At 37.7% G+C, this 23,536-nt stretch overlaps 1 protein-coding gene across 2 annotated transcripts in view; it reads left to right on the forward strand.

The window, feature by feature from the left end:
- The window catches only part of efna5b (ephrin-A5b), a 93,596-nt gene extending 70,310 nt beyond the window's left edge, over positions 1-23,286 (forward strand). Inside the window, exons 3-5 of one of the 2 annotated variants that reach the window (XM_042000322.1) lie at positions 18,887-18,952; positions 19,327-19,407; positions 21,748-23,286. In XM_042000322.1, the coding sequence (XP_041856256.1) occupies positions 18,887-18,952; positions 19,327-19,407; positions 21,748-21,872 (272 nt within the window). In that variant the 3' untranslated portion in view covers positions 21,873-23,286. The remainder of the gene's footprint in view (positions 1-18,886; positions 18,953-19,326; positions 19,408-21,747) is intronic. The other variant, XM_042000323.1, reaches the window with a different exon arrangement.
- Positions 23,287-23,536: the final 250 nt, after the last annotated feature.

Here is a 23,536-nt window from a genome sequence, read left to right on the forward strand (position 1 = left end):
CATCGCTCACAGAAACCTCTTCCCTAAAATGGAAATAGAATTCAGACGGTTGTTAAATTGAGACAGTTTGAAAGTTATAGCGCTCTTCCCTTGCTGCTCAATACCACATCTTTCAGAGAGTATGGTGTCTTCTGTCTGTATTATGGTATGCTTTTATTCAGCTCGTGCTAGATGTTAGGTTGTCTGCTTCTTGGCAGACAAACTGAGCCAAACTGAGTTCATCTGAAGTTAAAGCCCCTGGGAAATTAGGTTTTATCAAAGCTTGGTAATAGAGTGGAATTGAGTAGAGCTGTCCTTCCAAGACAGACTACACACACACACACACACATGGGAGGAGTCATTGTCAGGTGATGGACTTGCTGCCGCTTGCCTAAAACACATTTGTCACAAGGATGCGCTGATTTTTGCAAATAAGGAAGTCATGCTCATTATGCGGTCTAGTACTTCATTCCTTTAGCAGCTGAAGGAGGTGAAGGATGAAGCTTCAAAGTTTTTTTTTGTTCATTTTGTCATTATTTTTATCTTTGTGTCTGCAAAATTTGGTCTGAGGTGTTAACGCAGCTCTAGGTGCCTGTCAAACCGCTCAATATTTTTTTTGTGTGTGTGTGTTTTTTTTTTCTTCTCAGAGACATTGTTGAAAGAGTCAGGACCACAGCTGAGACGAGCTCCACTCTGTCACTGTGATCTGCTTTCTAAATTGGCACCTTTTTCTAAAGCAGTTAACCTGACAGCCAGCCAAGACTTCTGAGTTTTATTCATTTCACATATTTCTCTCCCTCACAGCACACTGTTGTATTTCATAGTTACAGATGTGAGTTAAAACAACAAAAACCGAACAAACACACCTTAGTAATGTTTGTTGGTGTTTCTGTTGTGAGTAGGTGTCGACTCTTTCTCGCTTGCACACAGAGCAAAACAAAACAAGTAACCTGTGTCTTTTTTTTTTCCAGATGCCTTCCAACGAACTGGTGTTTGTTGGTTTAAAAACTAATCTGATTTTCCTTTGCTTTTACAGCCAATCTGCATTGACAGCCAAACCAAATGAGATGAGGGAAAAATGAAAGTGTCGTAACTTGTGAGCGTAGATTGGGGTTAGTGTAGGGTTATAAAATTCATCCACTCCCTCAGGTCTCTTACATTTTATTTCCATTTCTGTTGAGAGATGCTTGTCCTAAGGGCTGGATTAAATTACACTGCGACCGACAGGGTTTCCATGGAACACATCTATTCTGCCATAGCACGCCATATTGGTTTAGTGGCCTGCGGCTTCATTGGCTATTGAATGATTCTAGCGCATAGCCTCTCTGGCTACTGTAGCGGATATTAAAGTCATCTACCATGAAGTCTTCTGACATGTGATATCCCTCTGCCATTGTGTCGAGCCCGACTTTCCATATGAAGCAGGGCAGATGGCTGCTGATAGATCGAACAATCCTTTTAGTGGACAAAATGTAAATTTAAATGAAGAAAAGAATATAGCTACATCACAAGACTTCTTAATTGATCCATCACTGCCAATCTTAATTTTTATTTAGCAAAAATAATAGAATTTTTCAGGTTGCGTCAACTTCCGCTTCACTACGTTTCTCTTTTAATCTTAACAAGTCAGGCATGAATACAACTTTCCAGCTTAAAAATAGCAAAACAGTGTAAACCTAATTAAAACAGGGGATTTTTTTATAAGAGTGTAAGATAATTACTTTGTAATATTATTCTTTGTAATCTCTGAGATTGCATTTTGGCTTACCATACTGGTACAATAAAAGATTAGTTAAGATGGTGGGAAAAAAAAAATTAAAACAGACTCAGGCTTGTTTATTTTTTGTCATTAATCCTTTAAAAATACAAACTAAATGTCAGTATAACCGAGAAAAATTAAATCTCCATAAATCTTATTTACACATCAGAAGCAGATATGCCAGGATAAGCTTTAAGGAAAACTTCTAAACTTGTGTTTACCTTGTCTGCTCTGTGTTTTATCCAATGTTCTTTTATTCAGCAGCACCAAGTCACCCTGACTGTTTGCTGGTTGTTTCTTTGACTCTTACACATTCATAAAAACTACATTCCTGAAATAAATTTTGTGACCTTTTTGTCCGAAACACTTTATATCCCAACCATGCTGGATGAAGCAAAGAAGCTTGATGCATAATTTTACCTTTAAATTTGGCACTAAAAATAATTTATACTCATAGAGTTATTAGGCATTTTCACACATCATAACCAATATTATCTCGCAGGAAGCTATTAGATGGCATCATGAGGAATAAAAAGCACTTTGAATTAGTTTGCAAATCTGCCAGTCTTTTTAGATAAAGTAGCTAACAACCATTTAAACCCGATCTAAGCTATAGCTAACATATAAAACAAACAGAAAAAAAGAGCAGTGAAACAATAAGCCTGGTAATGGTTTTCGTGTTTAACGGTAGCAAAGAATGTGACGAACAGCTACTGTAAGACTGTGAAGCCACTTCTGGAACATTTTGAGCTGAGTAGTTCTAGTAGTTTGTTAGTGGCTGATAATGCTTTTGTTATCATATGGAGTACCGTGTTGCTCCTTTATAATAATAATAGATGTGCTAGTAGTAGTAGTAATGATGTTGTGTCTTTTCCAGCTTCTCAGGTATGGATGCTTAGCCAACTATGAAACAATATGGTGGATATTTAACTTGTCTGCTATTATGACAACAATTTGCTCACTGCCCTGTGGTGATGTTCAGTCTAATTAGGGGTGCTGATACCAGTAAAGATTTAGCTACATTTTGCTGAGCTGTGAGGAAACATTGACTAAAACTATAGCTGTAGATCCAGGCTACTTCTTTTAAGGTGTCTTTGGAATATGTTTTTGTAACTGATTTTTTAAATACAGCAAAAGTTTACCATACTCTAAATCTACACTGCATTAACGCAGTCTGTGAACCAATCATTACCAGCCTACAATGAAAGTACTGTATACTGCAAATAGCTGGTTACCTTCCACATAGTCTGCCTCTTTAAACTTGTCTTTTAAGAAGAGTTACTGTAGATGTGCAGGTGGGAGTAAATAAATGGCATTGCGTGCTCCGATGCATGACCTGAATTTCTTGCTCCTATTGGGATCATTAATCTCATCATTTCTTTCTGTGCACAAAATGTTAAAATACCACAGGCCAAATTTCTAAATTATTAATCTCAAACCACAATTGATGACTGATCACTTTAATTCTTAAAATATTTAGTAGCTTAATAACTTTCACTGATTTAACTTTTAAAAATTATATCAACCATATCAGTGGACTATGCCTGGCTTCTACACAGAAAAAGGTTTCTGCTACACAGCAGCACAAAGAGTCCGTGGTCACACTTTGACCTTGTAGTCCATTTGCTATATTGTGTAAAGGTGTAGTATAGAATAGCTAACTAAGAAAATCCTATGCATCATTACTCTCTAAAACCAACTTTACTGCACACCTGCACTCAACAGCAATGCCAATGGGGCCCAAGCCAGAGGTCATTATCCATGAACACATGAAAATGAGGTAAGCAGTGCTTACTGTGGCGGAGCTTATGTACCTGAATTTTTTTTTTTTTTTGTCTTTTATTTTACCAAGAAACAATCAAACCAGAGAACTGGCCAATGTACCAGTCTTCCAGAATTATGTGAAAATCTAACCAATAAAAAAATTAAAAAGTAATATAAACAATGTCACATTCAAAATTATTCATTGTCTTCTTCATTATCTCATCAAGTTCATCAGTGGGTAATAAATAATAAAGTATCAAATTAAAGATCTTGTTCCATGTTTATCATTAACTTTTATCTTACCAAAGATAGTAAGTGTATTCACACTCAAAGATTTACAGTATTTAGCATAATCATGGTTTAAGTACAAACCTTGTTTCCAGAAAATTTGGAAAAACGTCTAAATTGTAATAAAAATAAATTTGCAGGACATGTTGCCTGTTAAGAGTCTACTATTAGTTTTTGTCTGAATCTTCCTCTTTTAATACATTTTAATAGGAAACAGATGTGGACTGTTAAACACACACACTCTGTGTGAAGCTACACTGTTAACAGTGTCTAAAGTATAAAGCTATAACATGGACCACTAAACACATGTCCACTGAAATTAGCCTGTGTTTCTAAGAGCTTTTCAACATTTCTGTTCAGAGTTGGCTTTGGTGGAAGGTCCTCTTATACCTAATCCTGACACCCTCACCTGTCACTAATTAATCTACTGATTGTAGAATGCTGTTTCCTGTAGGTTTAATAAACATTTATATTTAAGTTAGTTAGCCGAGACACTGACAATCATTTCTTTGGACTTGTGCCTGTTAAATAAAGTTCAATCTAATTTACAAATGCCAGACTCCAGTTTTAATTTGTGTTTTAGAAAATTTACCCCCTTTTCTGGTAAGGAGATTTGTACACAGACAGCACCAGAGCCTGTATTTCAAAACAGTGCTGACACATAGTAGCTGGATGTTAATCTTTTCCTCATCTCTATTAACTTTCTGAAGCCCAATGACTGGAGGGAATGGTGGATGAAAAATTTGCCCTATAGTTACATGATTGATTAGCTTTCTAGTTTGTAGATGAAAATTAAGATGTCAAATCATATTTCTGCAGAGAAAATGCCTGTTAATGGTGTTTTCGCCCTACGAGTTTGATGCGGGTCGAGGGCTGATTTGTTGCATCTCTGATAGAATTATAGAGAGGAGACAAGGTTCTGCTGTCATCTGCTTCAACAACAAAAACAGCTTAATCAACGCTTGCAGGACAGAGGGAATCACAGAAATTAAGGTCATAATTCTTTATTTTTGTTTGCGTCAGCCTCTTGTCTCTGCCTTAGGCAGTTAATTGAAGACAATAGGAAAACTAGATATGGACAGGAGCCTTTATTTCTTGTAGATAACATGCAACTATATTTTCTCAGTAGATCATTACAAAAACTGACTGTTATGGAAAGGGGACAACAAATTAGCAGAAGAATACATTAAAGAATTAAAATTGAACAGATCCAAGAGATCCAGGGTTGGGAGTAATCTAATGCTCTCATATGCAAGCAGTTCAGCAAAAGGCAGCATTAGCAGTGAGTGACAGCTCTGAATTGTCTGTTTCTATGAGAGACAGATGAGATAAGAAAGGACAGTGGGAGAGCTTGGGTCAGAGTTCACATTCTTGGTTTAAGTGAAATCCATCTCACAAAATGCTGATGTGAGCACAATTTTCTAATATGGACACAATCCACAAGATTGTATTTGAGTGATTTTAATCTGCAAAGGGCAGAAATCCAATATCAATGGCAGCTCACTGCTAGATATGAGTGAGAAGAGTTATGCCATTTTTAGGCACATACAATTTGTGGAAAATAGGAAACTTGTTGCTGTAATTCTGCCGTGGCAGACTGACAGCTGAAAACATGCTGTTTTCTTGTAGACTAACTTGCCTACTTACACAGACCGGAGCCATTTCTGACAATCAAAAGTGCCTTTGAGTCATAAGGATTGTCTATGGCTGCTATTAAAGGAGCACTTTCCAAAACCCAGAGGGTGTTGAGGAGTCTACCCACCTTAGATAAAATGAAAAACATTCAGTGAGGTTTCAGTCACTCAGCAGATACATGTAGGCCAATATGCAAAGTGTATTTGTTGCACAAGACAAAGCTTTCATACAAGCCAACCAGATCAAGAAGGAAACTTATATTTGCAAGACTTTTTATATGCTTTTATTCCACTTTACTGTTCCATTACATGCACATAAAGCTCAAATATATTCTTCAGAGCACCGTCTATAACTGTTATGTGATTGATCATATATGCTGTGATGCACTACCCTCCTTCAAGCTGCTTCCGAGGGGAGGAAAAAAAAAGTAGTGATGGAGCAGCAGCAGGAAAATGGCATTAATGTACAAATGAAATAGAGGCAGGGGATGTTGTATGTAGCCTATATTTTGAGAGGGTTGCTAATAATGATAAAGAGTCAGTGCTGTTCCATTTGTGGTACATGAGGGAACCTACATATGGACACTATCATAACTCAGGCCTTTCATCCATTCACATGTAAAATCCCACCCTGTCATCAGTAGTCAGAAATGATCTGACAACCTGAAGTAATGTGACAGAAAGCTCTGCATACTTGAGAAAATGCACATGCACTCATGTACGTGATGTATATATAAACAGACATATAGAAGCACATAAGCACAGTGTATGGTACACATTATTGTAATGCTGATAGATGGATAGGCTCCCCTGGTTATTACATCATTACTTGTCTTGAGTATTCATCCCATCTCCTTTTTAGATTTAAGCGCATCTGTCAGTGCCATAGAAGCTGTATAAAAAAAACTCTTCCCTCACCCACCCTCCCATCTCCTGGGATCTTAGCTTTTTCTAGGACTGCAATCTTCTGGATGGAGATGTCTGATGTTTCTCCAGGTATCTGTTGAAGCCACTTCTCCAGTGTGGGGGAAACGACTACCAGTGCTCCAGTCACCACTGATACTACTGTTTTCCTTCACCTTCCAGGCTTTCTCCAGCTCTTCCTTGAGTCCTTGGCATTTCCCCAGCTTCTCATGTTCCTTTCTTCTGATACTTCCATTGTTGGGGATGACTACATCTATCACTACGTCTTTCCTTTGCTACTTATCCATGATCACAATGATCGGTTGGTTGGCCACCACCATTTTGTCGGTCTGTATCTGGAAGTCCCACAGGATCTTAGCCCTCTCATTCTCCACCACCTTGGGAGGTGTTTCCCATTGTGACCTAGGGGTCTCCAGTCCATATTCTGCACAGATGTTTCTATGTTTCAAATAAATTAATCATGATTAATCATTCGTGACTATGCCTGAAATATGCCCGTTTTTACTGTATTGTATCAACAGAAAGAGCAAACCAAGCCAAAGCTTACTTGAGCTTTTCTTTCAATGCATTTTCACATTAGATGATCGCTTTAAAACTTTTCTATTGATTGATTGATTGCCAATGATTGTGGGTATTATAGAGTTAGAAGCTGAAACAGCAAATAATTCCTATCTCCCCATAGTAAAGAATCCTTTAAAAAATTCCTGGATCCAGACGGTGATCTGGATCACACCCAAAATCTAATAACTTGTTCCTTATTCCATTTCTGACATTTTCTGCAGATGTAATTAAGATCTGTCTATAACTTCTTTTTAAGTTAGACAAAAAAACCCGACACCCCCGAATACCTACTCGCATTCTGCCGTCAGAGTGTGTCTTCAAGGAGAGGGCAAGATCCCACCTGAGACTGCAGATAAAGTCGGTAAAGCTGTTACATATTTTATGTTATGGCTGTGTAAACTGCTACACAAAGTAAACATCAGGCTGATGTGCTGTATCATTCAGCTCTTTCACATTTGGGGCGGGAGGACAAGGAAGTCCCGACTCGACAAGGTAGATGTGGTTGCCGAGCTTTGACTGTCCCCAGCACAAGTGTATCCAATGCATGTGGCACACCTGGAAATGGTCGAGTTCTAAACCAAAGCTTTACTCCAAACACAAAGTTCAGTGCCATTGTTGTCATAGCTGAACTTAAAGAAATTAGAGTTGTGATGTCTAACATGGTGAGAGTTATGTGTGACATATCGAACACATTAAACGATCTTGAATATTTGCGTTGTTCTCATCTCAAACACTGCATTACATCCTCACAGATCCTTGCTCCCGTGTAATGCCAAGTTGGGGATGGGGCTGTGGGTCGCAGTCCTCATACTGAGCAGGGATAAGCCAGGGGGGAGACTGTTCTCACCTTGGCAAAATGATTGTGTTAATATGTGGTATGGGCTACAATCATGATGATAAATTTACCTGTTAGTTGCCACACAAACTGACCCTTTTCTCTGCTACAGGGGTTGAGATTTGAGTTGTTTTGTATATATATATATATATATATATATATATATATATATATATATATATATATATATATGTATATGTATGTATATTATTAATTTGAAAGATGTTTATGGAATAGTTATGACTCACTGCAAGCTGCAATACAGATAACACTGATGTGGACCTATAACTGATATTTGGTGTGAAGTAAAATTAAATGTGTGAGAGGAGTATTATACAGTCTGACTGCAATTCACCACCTCATCACCTGCATTGTGGATGTTCCCTGTCTCCAAAAAGTCCATACACATGGGTTAAAGTTTACGTACAGGTGCGCACATTTACCCCAATGTTTGTTTTCATAAATCACAACTTTTACATGGGGAGTGGAGTACGCCACATTCAGGCCTCGTTTTGTGCTTATGCAACGGTTATAAATGAGACCCCAGACCTGCACAGTAGCATCATTTAGAGAAGACACTCTCAATAGATATCTGAACCTGGACTGTCTTTATAGATGTGTGCATGGCTGTCTTATGACTAGCAGATTTTATGTCTCTGTTGCTAGCAAACACCATTAACACTGAAAGTTATATATAACTATATAAAATAAAGGCAAACAATATCTAAATTAAATAGGTTGTGCTTATCAACGTTTCTCATTCTTCAGCTTCACGTGATAGTGATTTGGATCCAGGGTCGTACTGGCACAAAAAGTCAGGCTGGAAGTCATACACTCACCCTAATTCTTACTTCATTCATCAATTCATACATCAATTCATCATTTTTAAGGGTGAGACTTTAATGCATTAATTGTGATCAAGTAATTACAAAAAAACAAATTATTTAATCGCAGTTTGCATTCCAAACATTGTGGAACGTTTGTCTGCAAACGAATTCCTGTTACTACGATTAAATTGAGACATACATGCAGTCAGAGCAGGAGATGTTCACCTCTTCTCCATGACCAGACTGAAAATAATGCGCAAAGCTGATGCTGGCTGATCCCGTCCTGGCTTACCGTCAGATATTAATGTGCATTATTTAAGAGCGTGAATGAAAACATTTAAAAAGTTAAAAGTACTGAAACACGTTGTAGACTCTTAATCAGAGAACAGCAGGAGTTGTTGGTTAAAGTACTTAAAATGACACTTCAACTTACGTCTGTTCATTTTGGGCCAGGTATATTTTCTATTTATTTTTCAACAGTTTGGAATTGAAATGCAATTAAATTGTTTGATTCAGTCATCCACTAAAATCCATTCATAAAAAAAATTTGCTTTTGGGGCAAATATTGTTATGCGATTAAAATGCGATGGACATTACAGGGTCCGACGTTAAGGTTTTTTCCTACTTGCCCTGTTGGGCAAGTACTTCTCAAGTCTACTTGCCCCATCAAAATTCTTACTTGCCCTGCCTAAGAGGTCTTCTTTCTGGCAGTGTCATGCAAACTTTTGCTCAGGACTTATATCCTACTAAAATACATTTCCTGTTGACTGTCTACAACACTACACAACACTTCTTCCTTCAGAAAACAGTATTTTATATGTCATTACAGTGACATGCATTGAAAAACATTTTAACAAATAACAATACAATTCCCGAATAAGGGACCAGAAAGAAGTATGTGTAAGTGTAATACGTTACACCCTCCGTGCCCTGTCTGAACATGTGAGCCACCTGTTTAATGCCTGATCAGTTAAAATCTTGCACTGAAGGGCCTTCAATAGCCAAAAACTTGGCCAACATTTTAACAGATAGCTGGCTCCTCCAGTCAGATTTTATTCTTTTCATTGCACTGAAGCCACACTTCAGGACCAAGACTCCACCACCATCAGGAGGTTGGAGAAAGTCTTTTTTCTTTAGAAGAGATGTGTACTACGCGAATGGCTGCTCCGTTTTAGTGACATGATAAGCAGTGGTAAGACATTTTTTTATCTGGTTGTGGCTCTCCGCATACAATTTTTGGACACAACAGTCCATCGGTCCGGGAACAGTCCGGCGTCTTTTTGCCTCAACACAAGACAAGTGTGGAATGGATTTAGCATGGCTCTCCAAGTTCTGTCTTCTGTAGCTGTCGTTTCCGCGGAAAAAAGATCCGTTTCTGTCGGCTTTGGTTGGGAACTCTTCACAGACCGTGCAAAACATACCCGTCAGTTTTTCATCATATTCTACCCACGAATAAATGTCCTTCCACGAAGGCAGGAAAGTTCTTTCTTTTTTCTGCTTTGTATTTCCCTCTCGAGCTCTCTGCCATGTTCGGTAACCCCACGTGACTGAACCGTCTGAGGTCGGCACGTCAACAGAGACACCCAATCAAAATCAGCAGCACATAAAAAAAAAAAAAAGCAGCTCAAGGCAACTGGCCCCTCGTGTGACAGACATAGGAGACAAAATAGACAACAGAAAAAAAATCGAAGTGGGTACTTGCCCGGCCGGACATGCGTGTGAAGGTTCTACTTGCCCGGCAGCTATTTTTACGTGCCCCGGGCAATCGGGCAACCGTTAATGTTGGACCCTGCATTACAAGGTTTGACGTCATCAATTCATGCAAATCAGCGCCAGCGTGAAGCTGATTATGAACACCTCATGAATAATGAGTGTAGGGTGTTGCCTTTCACACTCTGGAAATAAACATGGTACTTTGGTTTTGGTTTGACATAGGTTGAGCTCCAGAGGGAGGAAAATGATCAGCAGCATGTCAGCTGTCAATCAACGGCCACATAGTGGGCATCGAGCTCTATAAGCCTTTAAATCTTATTAAGAGAGGAATGATTTCCGCAGTGACCACCAGCACATATATTATAGGGCATGGATTTAACAACGGTGACCATAATGACTCATTAAAAGTAAAAAAAGAAAGAAAGAAAAAAAAAGAGAAAAGAAAATTATTTGACTATATTTATGGAGAAGCTGGTGCTTTTCTCAACAGTCAGTTGGAGTAATGGATTTTTTTTTTTTTTTTTTTTTAAACTGCATGTACTAACTCTTCTTCTGTTCTGTGTTTTGCACCAGAAATTTATCTGCCATGTCTTTTTGGCTTTAATATTGCATGTCTCAAACACATGCAAGATGCACAGAGATGCACTGTCCAAATAGATGCCTGAGTTTTTGTGCAGGAAAAATTTATAAATGCAGATCCTTCTACATAAAGCATGAGGGCCCACTATATTTTGATGAAGGTGAAAATTAGTCTAAGTTATGAAAGCCGAGAGCAGCCAGGCTCACAAGTTTAACACCATTTTCTTGTGATAAAAGGATAATTTATCTTGTTATCTCAAAAAACAAAGTTTGGTGGGGGACTATTCTTCAACTTGGTTAAAAGAGTTAGGGTTAGCCATCATCCGCCTCTTTCCTAACACCTCAACTGGTCGGTCCAACGGGCATCCCAGTACAAAGCTGTTCTGTATTGGGATGTCTCAGTACAGTCAAGCCAGCAACGAAAACAAGCTGATGTCAGATCGATGTCAGATTCTGGCTGCTCACTGTGTCGTAACAAGTTTGTTAGGCATTTGTGACATATTTGCATTCAGAAAATTGAAGCCAATCAAGTTGACTAAACTATACAGAAATAACCTGTGAAATCCAGCCATGTCGTCCTCATTAAAATTCCAAAAGGTTTCCTTAATAGAAAATAAAATAAAAACAGTTAACCAGCTAAGCCAATCTTGGTTAACAATAGACCATATGCCAAGTCATCACACACTTGTTGACAGCCCTGATAAAAGCAGGTGAGAGAGAAAAGTTTCTAATCAAGTTATCTGAGTTTGGCTGCCAATAAAATAGTCATCACTTTGCCTGCCAAAAAACAGAGAGGCTGTGAAGCAGGCGAAGTCTGTGATTCAAAGGGGCACAGGGTAGCTCGTAGCCTGTTGGGTTAGATTTATGCATCTAACAGTCACCTTCAGGAGCTGATTATTATTCAATTTCACAAAGACAAGGACATTATATCCTTGGCTTTTAAACCACATACAATGATGAGCAAAAGTTTTACCAAGTGAGGATGGTTTTATTCTGTTTAGGATATCTCATTTGTAATAGTCAGAACTCTGTCAGAGTTAAAGCTTTTGCCTTTTTGGTGAAAACGTAATTCTAATTAATAATATTATAGAATGATTCGTACAAAAAATAAACCTTTCATTTGAATAAAAACCCTTGCATAGTAGATCTTTGCTTTTTAGTAATGATGTTAGTTTGCTGGTTCCTTTTCCACTTCTCCTCCAATGCAGCACACTCTTTCATGAGTTGCTAAGTAGGGTGCAACAATTATGCCATGATTCCATTCGTAACACACAGTGCAAGAATAAAGCATTATGTACAATGAGTATCATTTTGTTACTGCCTGGAAAAAGCCAAACCTCCCACACAGATTAATAAATCAGCTAGTTTATTGTCATTTGAGAACAAAGACAAGAGTGAGTTGATGACTTTAAGAGTTTTCAGACTTTCAGTCACCCGCCTTTCATCTTTAAGAAGACAGAGTAATTTGCTGGAGCACCATTATGGGGTTTTTCGAGAACATTATGATGCTGGTTCCACTTTAACATAATAGCGAATGGAAATAATTGTATCCCCATACTACTGCGCTCATATTCAATAGAGCGAGGAAAGTAGTGCAATCGTATAATTAGGCATTATAATTGTAACTAACTTCCCCTTCCCAGATCAGTCTTTCTGTCACTCTTCCTCATTGCTTGTGACCTTGTCACCCCAATGCAAGTGGCATAAAGAACTTTTGTCTTTTGTAAGAGATTGATAGAAACTAGGGAAAAAGCAAAAGGCCAGCTATCACCAGGAGGGAAGAGTTTATGTTCGATGCCTGAATCTGAGTCCACATATTTTACTGCTTTCTTTCAGCGCCAGCATTCCCAGCTATTGTGTGTTCACTGTAGAAACATATGGTTAATGGGCCTCTTCAGTTGATGGTCTCTTCCATCTTCTTTTGCACAGACGCACACAAACACAATTTTGGTTCAATCATTTTGCTCATATGTAATATAAAAAGCATGTGTGTGCTGTTGTCGCCATGGAAAAGATTATACTGAACAGTGGAGCAGATGATGTTGCTTACAAATCATTTAAGAAGTTTTTGTATTTCTTTCCTCAAGGGTCTGTACTTCAACCTTTTTCTCAGTGGGGATTTCTGTGTATGGCAAATGGTGGCCACATCTAGATGGCTTAAAGGTTCCTGGAAAGTAATGCTGTGTGAAAATTTATTTTTGTTTGTCCTTCTCTTGGAAACTGTTCCATGTTTATTCAGACTCCTGGACCTAAACTCTAACGAGTTGTGTACGGCATAATCCACATGAGTAATCCTCAAGAATGAAAGACACGGCCAGCGGGCTGCTTTTCAGTGAGCTGGCAGAATTGGCTAGCTAGAAATGCACAGTGCTGGATTCAGCATTGCTTGGCATTCAGTTAAACCCGTCCCATCTACCAAATAAGAAGGGATATAAAGATTACAGCCCCATTATTAAAGCCAGCTGGAGACCTGATGCAGAGTAGAGGCACGCTAACAGGATGCTATTAATGTTACATGTTTGCATGACAGCATGCAAGTCTGTGCAAGCCTTTGAAACTAAAATTAAAGGAGTGCTTGGTAATAAATTAGTGTGGTATAAAATTACTGTTTGTCACCACAAAGCTAGATATGTGGATAGATCAGACAAGGATACTTAGATTTGGTTGAGCTGGAAGTCACAAACAAGAAAACCGTCAACATACCTTTCGAAAGAGGGTAACTTGAAACATTTTGTAGGAAACTTCATGTCATTTATGATTTATTGCTTGATAGTCTATCATGTTGCTCTGAGCCTTGAGGTTGTGTTGACATGGGGAAATTTACAGATTTTAAGTGATGGTTTAATGACTATGAGAGGACTGTAGACAATTCCAGATTCAGTGTTTGATAAGCAATAAAACTGCAGTGTTACAGCTGGATATTTAACCATGGACTTGCCATATGCAGATGCGTTGGCATCTGGATGCAGCGCTTGTGTTTTCCTTCCCTCATAAGGCGTCATGTCAAATAGAGTGCATTTCAGCAACTGTACTGTCTGCTTGACTGTACAATTACACATTTAGTCAGGTAGAATCGCATATCTGTGGGATCTCAAAGCTCAGACACTTATTGTTGTGGCTTGGGAGTGAGGCCACAAAAAAATAAATAAATAAAGAAACTGAACCCCAATCTTATAGGGCAGAATGACATAACAAGGTTTATAGTACTACAGAACACTAAGTATATACCCATATTTAAACAGTGTCAGCAATTTCAATCTTTTTACTTCTCTCCTACAATTACAGCTCTCATATATTGTGCTGTGATACAGCTGAATTCCTGACAAAGTTGCTCTTTTTACATGTTTTGTTCTTCATGTTCACATGTTAATCATCAGTCACTCATTTCACAAATGAAAAGTTGTTAGTCAAAATTATAATTGAGGAGGACTTTTGACTTTCGTTGTACTTATATGTAGAATGACTCAGACAGTCCTAGTTTTCATGCGTGGCAGCTAGGGCTGGACGATATGGCCAAAACTTTTATCACAATATATTTCTTAATTTCGGTCGATACGATATAGTTCCGATTTAAACAATATAAAAGCTTCAGAAAAACTGCCAAAAATGCCCACAACAGATGCCTGTAAAACTAAAAATTATTTTGCCAAGTCTATGAAACTCCTCCAGTGTAACATTTTAGAAATAAAAACTGTACTATAAATTAATGTTCATCTTTCATTTCTGTTTAGCAAGGCTAAATTAACCTTCAAACAAAGAAATTTGAAATCACCATCAAAGGTCAAATAAAACTTTTACCTTTCTCAATATTAATATCTTTTTAACAGTGCTTCAACTAGGCTTAAAAATAAAAGTACTCAGAATTGCGACAATAAACAGAAAAAAGGAGTGAGCAACAGCTGTTGCTTCATTTTCGGAGTCAGGATATTCTGAGTGGAAATGTTTCAGATGCACTGTTGCCTGATATCCAAAACACAATAAAACTAAATTCTTCAGTCAATATTTTCTTTGTTTTTTAGTTTAATTTTATTAGGTGTAATTTTGTTTTAATTATATTTTAATTTAAAATTATATTTTAATTATAATTTTAATTAGTCTGGAACATGTCAACACTTTATAACTTTTTAAATATTTTTGTCCACACAGCCAGCAGCAGCTTTGTACATTTCATTTCCAGCCTGGTCATGAAACAGAGCTGATCTCCTGCTCTGATGCAGCAGCTGCTGCGTGAGGTGAGGGCAAGTCTGCGTAACACTGGATCCTCATTGAGAAAAGTAAAACTACGTTACAGTCCCCAAAAATCGCTTAAAAAATCGCTAGAGGGAAGTGAAAACGAACAGGACAAAGTTGCTAAGTTGGCGACCCTTAGCCAAACCTCTTGCGTACCATTGAGTTATTCTTTGCTCTCTTATCAACTATTTCATCTGCGTTCTCTTCACTTGTTCAGTCACGTTTGCATTACGGTCATGACCACTCGTTTTGTAGCTAAAACTAGCAGCACTGGAGCTTAGCCTAGCCTTGAATCAAACGCTGTAATCATATACTGTATGTATATCAAAATATCGGAAATGTGTTCAAAACTCATATCATCATCACAGTATTCAATAAAAGTATATGTGGAGTTCGTTGCTAGTGGTGTTCATGTGTCTGACTTCCTGTCTGATTCCTCTGCCTGGTGCTAACTGAAATGATATCTGTCAAAAATAGACCAGCCATGTATTTTTAGCATAGCAGAGTGATGGCTCTGGGATCCAGACCATGACACAATCACATCTAGTGAAATCTGGGGGTTATGTTTCCAAAATTACATGTAAGAGCTTTGTATCGTTCCCTGATACAATTTAATGCGTCTACCCAACATGAAATCGGATATTTTGGTTTTATCTCTTTAAGTCTGCTATGTGAATCTTCCATTTAAAGGCAGAGGAAACATGTTTTCCTGATAATGTAACATCAAGCTTGGCTTGAGGTGTGATTGAAACAATTTGGACCTAAGCTGCACTGAGCCCACCTGTTTGTTCTTCCATAATTGGATTCTGCTTCATTCCATTTGCCTTAATGCTGATGCATAATACAGTCCACCAAAGGAACCAGCCATTACCAACCAGAGGACAAGAGTAACCTGAGCCTCCTCTCATCACCCAACCACTCTACATCTTGGGACATCTTTCCAGAGCCACTGTCCTTCAAAGCAGCCACTTGCTTGGGGTGAATGGATTGATGGTTAGGTTGTGGAGTTGAAGGTAACCAGAATAACAGGTGTTGATGTCGCCGCCTACAAGAACACTAAGCTGGCCTTCAGCAGCTTGTTAATCTAAGATAAACAGTCACCAGTGTGGACATACAGTGACTGAGTAATCAGCATTTCTTTCAAGATTGGAACACACTTGATTTTTATTTTTTTTAGCATTAGTAAATAATAAAATAATCTTATATTGTATTTACAGCTAAATGGTTGGTAGCGTTATGCTTGCTGAAACTATTCAAGAAAATGTTTAAAATCTTAAAACTTCAGTACTTATGCAATACATAATTGGTAAAATCAAGTTGTACTCTTAAGCCCATTTTTTCTCATGTAGGAGGCAAAAGAGTATCATGACCAAATCTATAAACATAATAGCTTCACAGACTGCAGCATGGAAGGGACTCCCACATGCTCTTTGCCCATTGTCATCAGGGCCATGCTTCTCTCATGATCAGCTGTCTTTGCTAAGTGGCTCTTGTCGATGGCTGTGAGTCAACTAAGCCCACAATGATGATGAAGATAAATAATGTGGAGATGGTGTGTGTGTGTGTGTGTGTGTTTGGCACTGCATGTGCACACAATGAAAATAGAAGAGTAAAGAAGTGCGACAATAACTGGAGGGACATAAATTGTGTGGGCTCTGGTGTGTATATGTGACTGAGTGGGTGAGCAACGGTGGCCAAGGTTCATTAGCGTGTCATCGGCTGCCTCCATGGCGAAATAATAAGGCCCTCTTTCTCTCTTCTCCGTCCGTTACCCCAGCCTCCTGCATCTGCTGAACACAAACTGAGCTGTGACAAACAGTAACTGATCCTGAGTGACCTCTCTTGTGCTGCAACACGTCATGAAGAAACGGATAACAGCTGATGTAGTGAGAAAATTATAATGATAGCAGTGAGATCGTGAAGAGAAAGGGACACTGAAAGTTCGGTGAGCTATACAGGAAGCAGAAGAGAATGCAGTGTACATTTTGATAAGCTGGATATCAATAGATGAAGGGTTTATTCTTGCTGACGAGGATATTGGAAAATATTTTTCTTTGAAACATAGCATCTATCTTTTCAAACTGTCTCTAAAACTAATTGTTAAACTCTGAAGTGATAAGAAAACTAATAATGATTTATAATGGCTTTTTTACAAATATGTTTTTCATTCCAATTGTGGGGCAAAACAAGTATGTTAAGTGTTGCACACAACAAGTGTCACACTGAAGGTGTCCTGGTGGAGTTTAGAGTAAACATTTAAATCCAATCGCCACCCAATTGCTTATTTAGAGCTCGACATCAGACTCATGATGAATTGGGTCAGCCAGAAGGACACACTACAGCGGCATATCCCTCATCTGATGCCTTTGGATAGTTTCCTTGGCTTCTGCATGCTCTCAACTGTTTAGATAAAATAAAATAATTCGGAAATAATCAGTTTGTGTTTAATTTTTTGTGATTTCATTCACTTACAGTTGCATGTGAAAAGCAGGGTCTGCTGTACTTGCACAGACACGTGCAACTGTATCAGTAATCATTGGTTGTTGAATTGATAAGTAAATGTAAACACACTGCCCATGCCTCGTGTATAGCTCCAGATAGACATTTGAGTTCTTTTTTTATTTTTTGTTTTTTTTTTATCACGAGCTTGTGTGTTGGATATGCTGTAAATACAAAAAGAGGAGGCCATTTCAGCTTTGATTAATGGATTTAGCCACACTGACAAATAAAAAGAGATGATTTTTTTTTGGCTGGCATGGGGAAAGGTAAAGGTTTATAAGAGAATATTTAGGAGGTACTTCAATGATAGCCTTTGGAAATGTTTGGCCCCATTACATCAGATTGAACCAAAGAAGTTAGCTTACAGTAGTTGACAAAATAGTTCGGCTCCACTGAGGAGGATACTAGAACCAGAAACCAATAAATACCTTTAATGTGTCACAATAAAGGTAAAGGTTTTTCTCAATTTGATATGAGGTCCTGACCCAAGACAGCAACAAATATTTTGAAACACCCGTATGTCCTTCAGCAACATTCACCAACCATGCTCCAACTGATGCATGTTTGACCCTTATCCTTGTCTGTATGAGACAGCACCTGGTGCCTCACCACACCACCATTAGTGGTCAACCCCTCACAGACACACACTCACGCACACATACACTACTTGAGTTATTTTTAGTCGATTGGATACAACCTTTATGGCAACTAAAGCTCAGAGATTCACACTCCATGGGCTTGATGGGAAGAGATCCATTTCCTGACAGCAACCACAAACCATCCACTCATGTAGTATACATATCCCCCGTGCATAAAAGTTTGTTCATTTCTAGAGTGTTGAGGTTTTTATGAAGGAAAATACAGAAATATATGCACACACACTATTCATGTGATGCTCTTTCTCCTGATTTTGAGCAATTTAAAAGTCAAAACCATGAAAATATCTTGATCCCTCTTGAGCTGCTGTCAGGTGTAACATTTAAAATATTGCAATTAGAGTGTGTTTTTTTCTAAAAATTTCCTTTGCACATCTGTATATAATTTGTAACAATAGGGCTAAACCCACAAAATCCACAAACAAGTTACCAATCAATTTTTTTTATCTTAAATAAAATCTCACTTCTGTTGTCTACAAGAAAAAAAAATGTATTAATTATTTACAAGAAATTTATTAAAGCAAGTTTAGGAAAAATACAGCCAAAAAAAAATTCTTCTTTTAGTGCACATGCAGTACATTTACAATACATGCAGTATGTCAGCGGCATCTTTACCTGTGTCTGTTGTGTCTTTTCAGCCTCCACGATTGCTGAGAACGGGAGGAAAACATGCCTGAAGCTCAAAGTTTTCGTCCGACCATCAAGTAAGTGTTTGCATACAACATGGGGTTTTACTAAAGTACACTTTAAGGCTTGTTAAAGTACACATTTGGACTGAAAATCAAAACAATTTAAGACTAACTGTGTGGTTACCTCACTACCCAGATCTACCTTTAGCTCACTGTCCAACATGCTCATTTCATTTATCACAGGCCTGCTTTACTTGCTAAGAAAATGTTTTTTCAAAACATGAAGAGGATGCTATATGATCACATCAGTCGAAATCATCTGAATGTTGCCATGAGCTTTGTTGCTTGTGATGTCAGTCAGGGATTTGGGGGTGGTGGGGTTGTAAATGTAACTAACCTATCTGGCACACACCTCTAATGATTTCTCATTTTCCTATTTTCTGTTATAGACAGCTGTGTGAAAACTATAGGTGTACATGACCGTGTTTTTGATGTAAACGACAAAGTAGACAATACATTAGAACCACGAGGTTAGTATGGCTTCCTGCTTCTTTGTTCTTTTTCAGTATGACTTCCATGTATTTGTCTCTTGTTCTGCGCTGCCCGTCCTTCCACATCACTGCTTGATGCTTCCTCTAAGACAGATTTGTTTTCCAGATTGCCAAAGTGGTGTTATGTCACTGTTGCTGCTTACATGTTAAAAATAGCTGTTTATATAATTATACTGTGGGCTGTATATTGTGTTGACGTGCACTGTTTCCATCTGCATATGGATTAAGACAGCACAATGTCATTTGCAATCTGTTGTGCTCCATACAGACATGTAACCTTTAATTTTACTAGAGTGATCATTTTCTTTATACACTGAAGCAGTCACTTAAATTCTGTAATAAATACAGTCTGTGTCAAAATAAAATAAAAACTAAAAAACATCCTGAATTGCTATAAAATATACTTAAACTTCCTTGACTAACTGTTTAGCTTTGTGGCTCAGCAGTCACTATTTTTATTTTCAGAATGAACAAATTGTGTCTTTATTTTCAGTCTAACCCAGTTATTAGAGTGAAACACTGCACATCAGCCACATGCTGTTGTCTTATTTTAGCACCAGCTCGCATCAAGGTCTAAAACAACAGAAAAACTCCCATGTGTCAGAATATATAAGAAAGTAAACTAATAAAAAGAAAAGTTGGGCAAATTCAAATTTTAACAAACAGCAAAACATTTAATAAAAAAGTTTAACTTAATATCTCAAGTTTACACTGATAACATAAAGCATTGTGTTTCTCTTTTTTCACATAAAAATCAAAATGTATTCTTCTGATATTTTGCAATAGGTTTAAATAATTGCAATTCTACTCCAATTTATTATGAATGTAAGTTCCTGGTTTAAATCTAAGATTAACGGGATGCATGTGCATGCCACTGATTCCATCAGAGGGTGCGTTTTTTTTTTTTTTTTTTTTTAACAAAATATTGTGATGCCATTTAAAGTATTGTGTTACATATATGTAACAGAATAAAATACACTTACTTTGGGTATCCCATACCAAAAAACCATGTGGTATAATTAGCTCATACAGGTTTATTTCCTTTTTTTTTTTTTTTTTTATCAAATTTAGGCAGTTAAAGGGTTAAAGAGCAACTGAAAAATATATTTTCTATTGTAAAATTGTATCGTCATTGACAATTTTAACTTTAAGGTTTTATCATGACTAAATAATTTGCAGATAGTGTGTGAACTAAACTAGCAATTATCCTATGTTTTAAATGCAAGTGACAGATAAAAGTCCCCATCATGTATTTATTTTCTCTTAGAGAAATAAAGGGTTTCATTTGAAAGGAACATTTGTAGCTTAAAAAGAATGAATGGTGGGTTGAGACAGTTTTTTCTTACTTTTCCAACTATGAAACACAACCTAACAAAACTTTCCTTATTGCTATGAATTATGGATAAAAAAAAATCTAAATGATCAGGTCTTCTGTTTCATTGGAGCAAGAGATTTATTGATACAAAAGCAGGTATTTTCCTTAAATAATAACTTTTGTATTTAAGGTCTGACAATTTGAAGCAATTATTATTAAAAGTTCACATAGCTTCAGTTTTTACAGTGTATCCAGCCTAGTAAATATAACATATAAGCGTACACCTAAATGGGGCACACAGATCAAATCCATATGCTCGTATATTTAATGCCCACCTGCCTGATTTCCTCTGTGCTTGTTTGCCAGCCCTCCTATCCTGTCTGCATCCTTAATGGTTGCCTCTAATCTACAGTAACAAGCTGCGTTTGGCTCATTCCCTCTTTTGTGCTCTCAAAAGGAGGAGAATTAAAACATCCATCCTTCATCTGCTGCTGGCCTGTCTCTTCACTCCCTACCACACAAACACACACATACATACACACACTCTTGTATAGTTATGTAACTGTCCGATCCTCTGTTCTATCTGTCCTCTGCTGTGCATGGTTTAGCTACTTTCCCATGGTGCAGCAGGCACATGGCTGCACAGAGATACTGATGCTACTGTCATTCACACACACGCACACAAACAGCAGCCCACCTGGGAGATTAATCCAAAATGTTTCTGACAGTGAGCATAGAAACATTATATAGCAACTTAAGTTCAAATGGCAACTCAGACTGCGTGACAGGAACTTAAAACTTTCATGTAGTAAATAAATTTTTCGTAAAAAGGACATCAGTGTTTTTTTGTTTGTTTGTTTTTTTTTTTTTTTTTTAGATAATTATAAATGTAAGAATTGCCTAAATGTCATAGTTTGTCAGTGACTCATTATTGCAAAAAAGCAGCCTGTGCCATAAATCCACCTTGTTTATGATTTTTTTCTTTTTCTTTTTCTATCTTTTAGATGACACCAGCCATGAAACGGCTGCACCTTCCCGAAGTGAAACGAATGCTGCACCACACCTGCAGAAAACAAATCCACTTCTGGCTCCATTGCTGGTCAGCTTAGTGGCACTCATCACTTTATAGCACCTCCGTCTGTGCTGGAGGTCATTTACACCTAGCGTGGCCTGAGTCTGCCCTAAGCTGCAAGGTAGGGTGGGGTGAGGGGGTTTAGGGTGGATTGCTTTCGCTTAATCGGGCATAAGAGCAGGCTTCTCAAGGAACCCTCTATTTTTTTCAGAAAAATATTTAAGTGGTCTTTCTCCGTCTGTGAGTGGAATAAAGTTGATGTTAGAAGTGGGAGAGACACTTCCCCATCGTAAACCTTCAACCAAGATGCCAAATCCCGTTTTTTTCTGACACTTAGTGATTCTTATTTTCCCGTGACTTTTGACATTGCTTTACATCATATCCATGTCATTACCGCACTGATGTTTACCTGCAGAAACAAACACACATCTGTATAGCACATACACACAGACAGCATTATACACATAATTCCAGCATTGCAGTCTTACACATATAAATAGCGTTCAATAGCAGTAGATAGGAGTATTACCCACTAGGTCAGTGAAGATTCTAGGACTCTGAAATGACTGTACATACACTGATAGAAAGTTGTCCCGAGACCTCTCCGAAGCCTTTTACTAAACGTTTGTACAAAGTTTTACAGTGTCATAAGTAGATTTGGGGCTCTCTTTTAATGGAAAGTGAAATACGTACATGGCATGCACCTTTGCCACTGATCTTATCATTGATTTGGTTTAAACTTAGTAGCCAGTTTCTTTTCATTATAAAGCATTTTTCTGTTATGGATAAGCTATACAGACATTCAGTGTGTGTGAAGGCAAAACCAGTAGGTAACACCTTTATGTAGAGAATGCCAATGTGCCAAATAAAACAACTGCAGTGATTCACTTCACTCTGATTCATAAAACAACTAAACTAACTAAACTTTGTCACTTTGTTGACTGCTGTGAAGATTGAGGATCGATGTGTTTTGAAAGTTGATCACATAATTTCACTGCAACAGTCAAAGGCATTTATATAATGTTTACTGAGCTGGGCAGCAATTGTTTTCTCTGTCCTAGTCAATATTAACACTCCCATAAACATTAGCGTCCACCACATTTTTTTCCCCCACTATTGATTGGTTGAATGTGGGCTTGAAAATGATTCACAGCTCAAGCTATACCTTTTATTTCTTCTAAACCATCAAGTTATTTGACTTTGCCAGTGGTGACTCAATACTTTAACCTGAAGATGCTGTAAACTTAGATTTAAAATCCAGTTAAACAAACAGATTGACAGATGTCAGGGGAAAGTGGTTGGAAAGATGCTTAGTGCCATTACTCTTTTTTTTCTCACATCTTTGTCTCTTCAATGTGACAGTAGCTTACTATAGCTTAATACTAGTGAGATTCCAGTTAATTGCAGCAGTTAGTACATCAATTACAGGTTTATGCATAGTTCAGATTAGTTGAACTCCCATTATGTAAAACAAAAAAAAAAAAAAAAAAAAAAAAACAAACAAACTTTCTGTTCAATACAATTTAACACATAGTTGTGTTTAGTCTAGCTAGGTTTATGTTAGCACTTAAAAGAAGGGATATTTAGCTTTCTCCAGCTTCCACAAATGCACACAGTAAGTTTGCATGATGAAAGCTTTTTCATGGGGGCTTGTTTCTTTACTTTCAAAGAGCAATGAACAGTTAGGAAACTTAACTTTGCCAAAACTGACTTCCATTCAG

Source organism: Melanotaenia boesemani, chromosome 11 (genome assembly GCF_017639745.1).
Source record: "Melanotaenia boesemani isolate fMelBoe1 chromosome 11, fMelBoe1.pri, whole genome shotgun sequence".
Lineage (NCBI taxonomy): Eukaryota > Metazoa > Chordata > Actinopteri > Atheriniformes > Melanotaeniidae > Melanotaenia > Melanotaenia boesemani.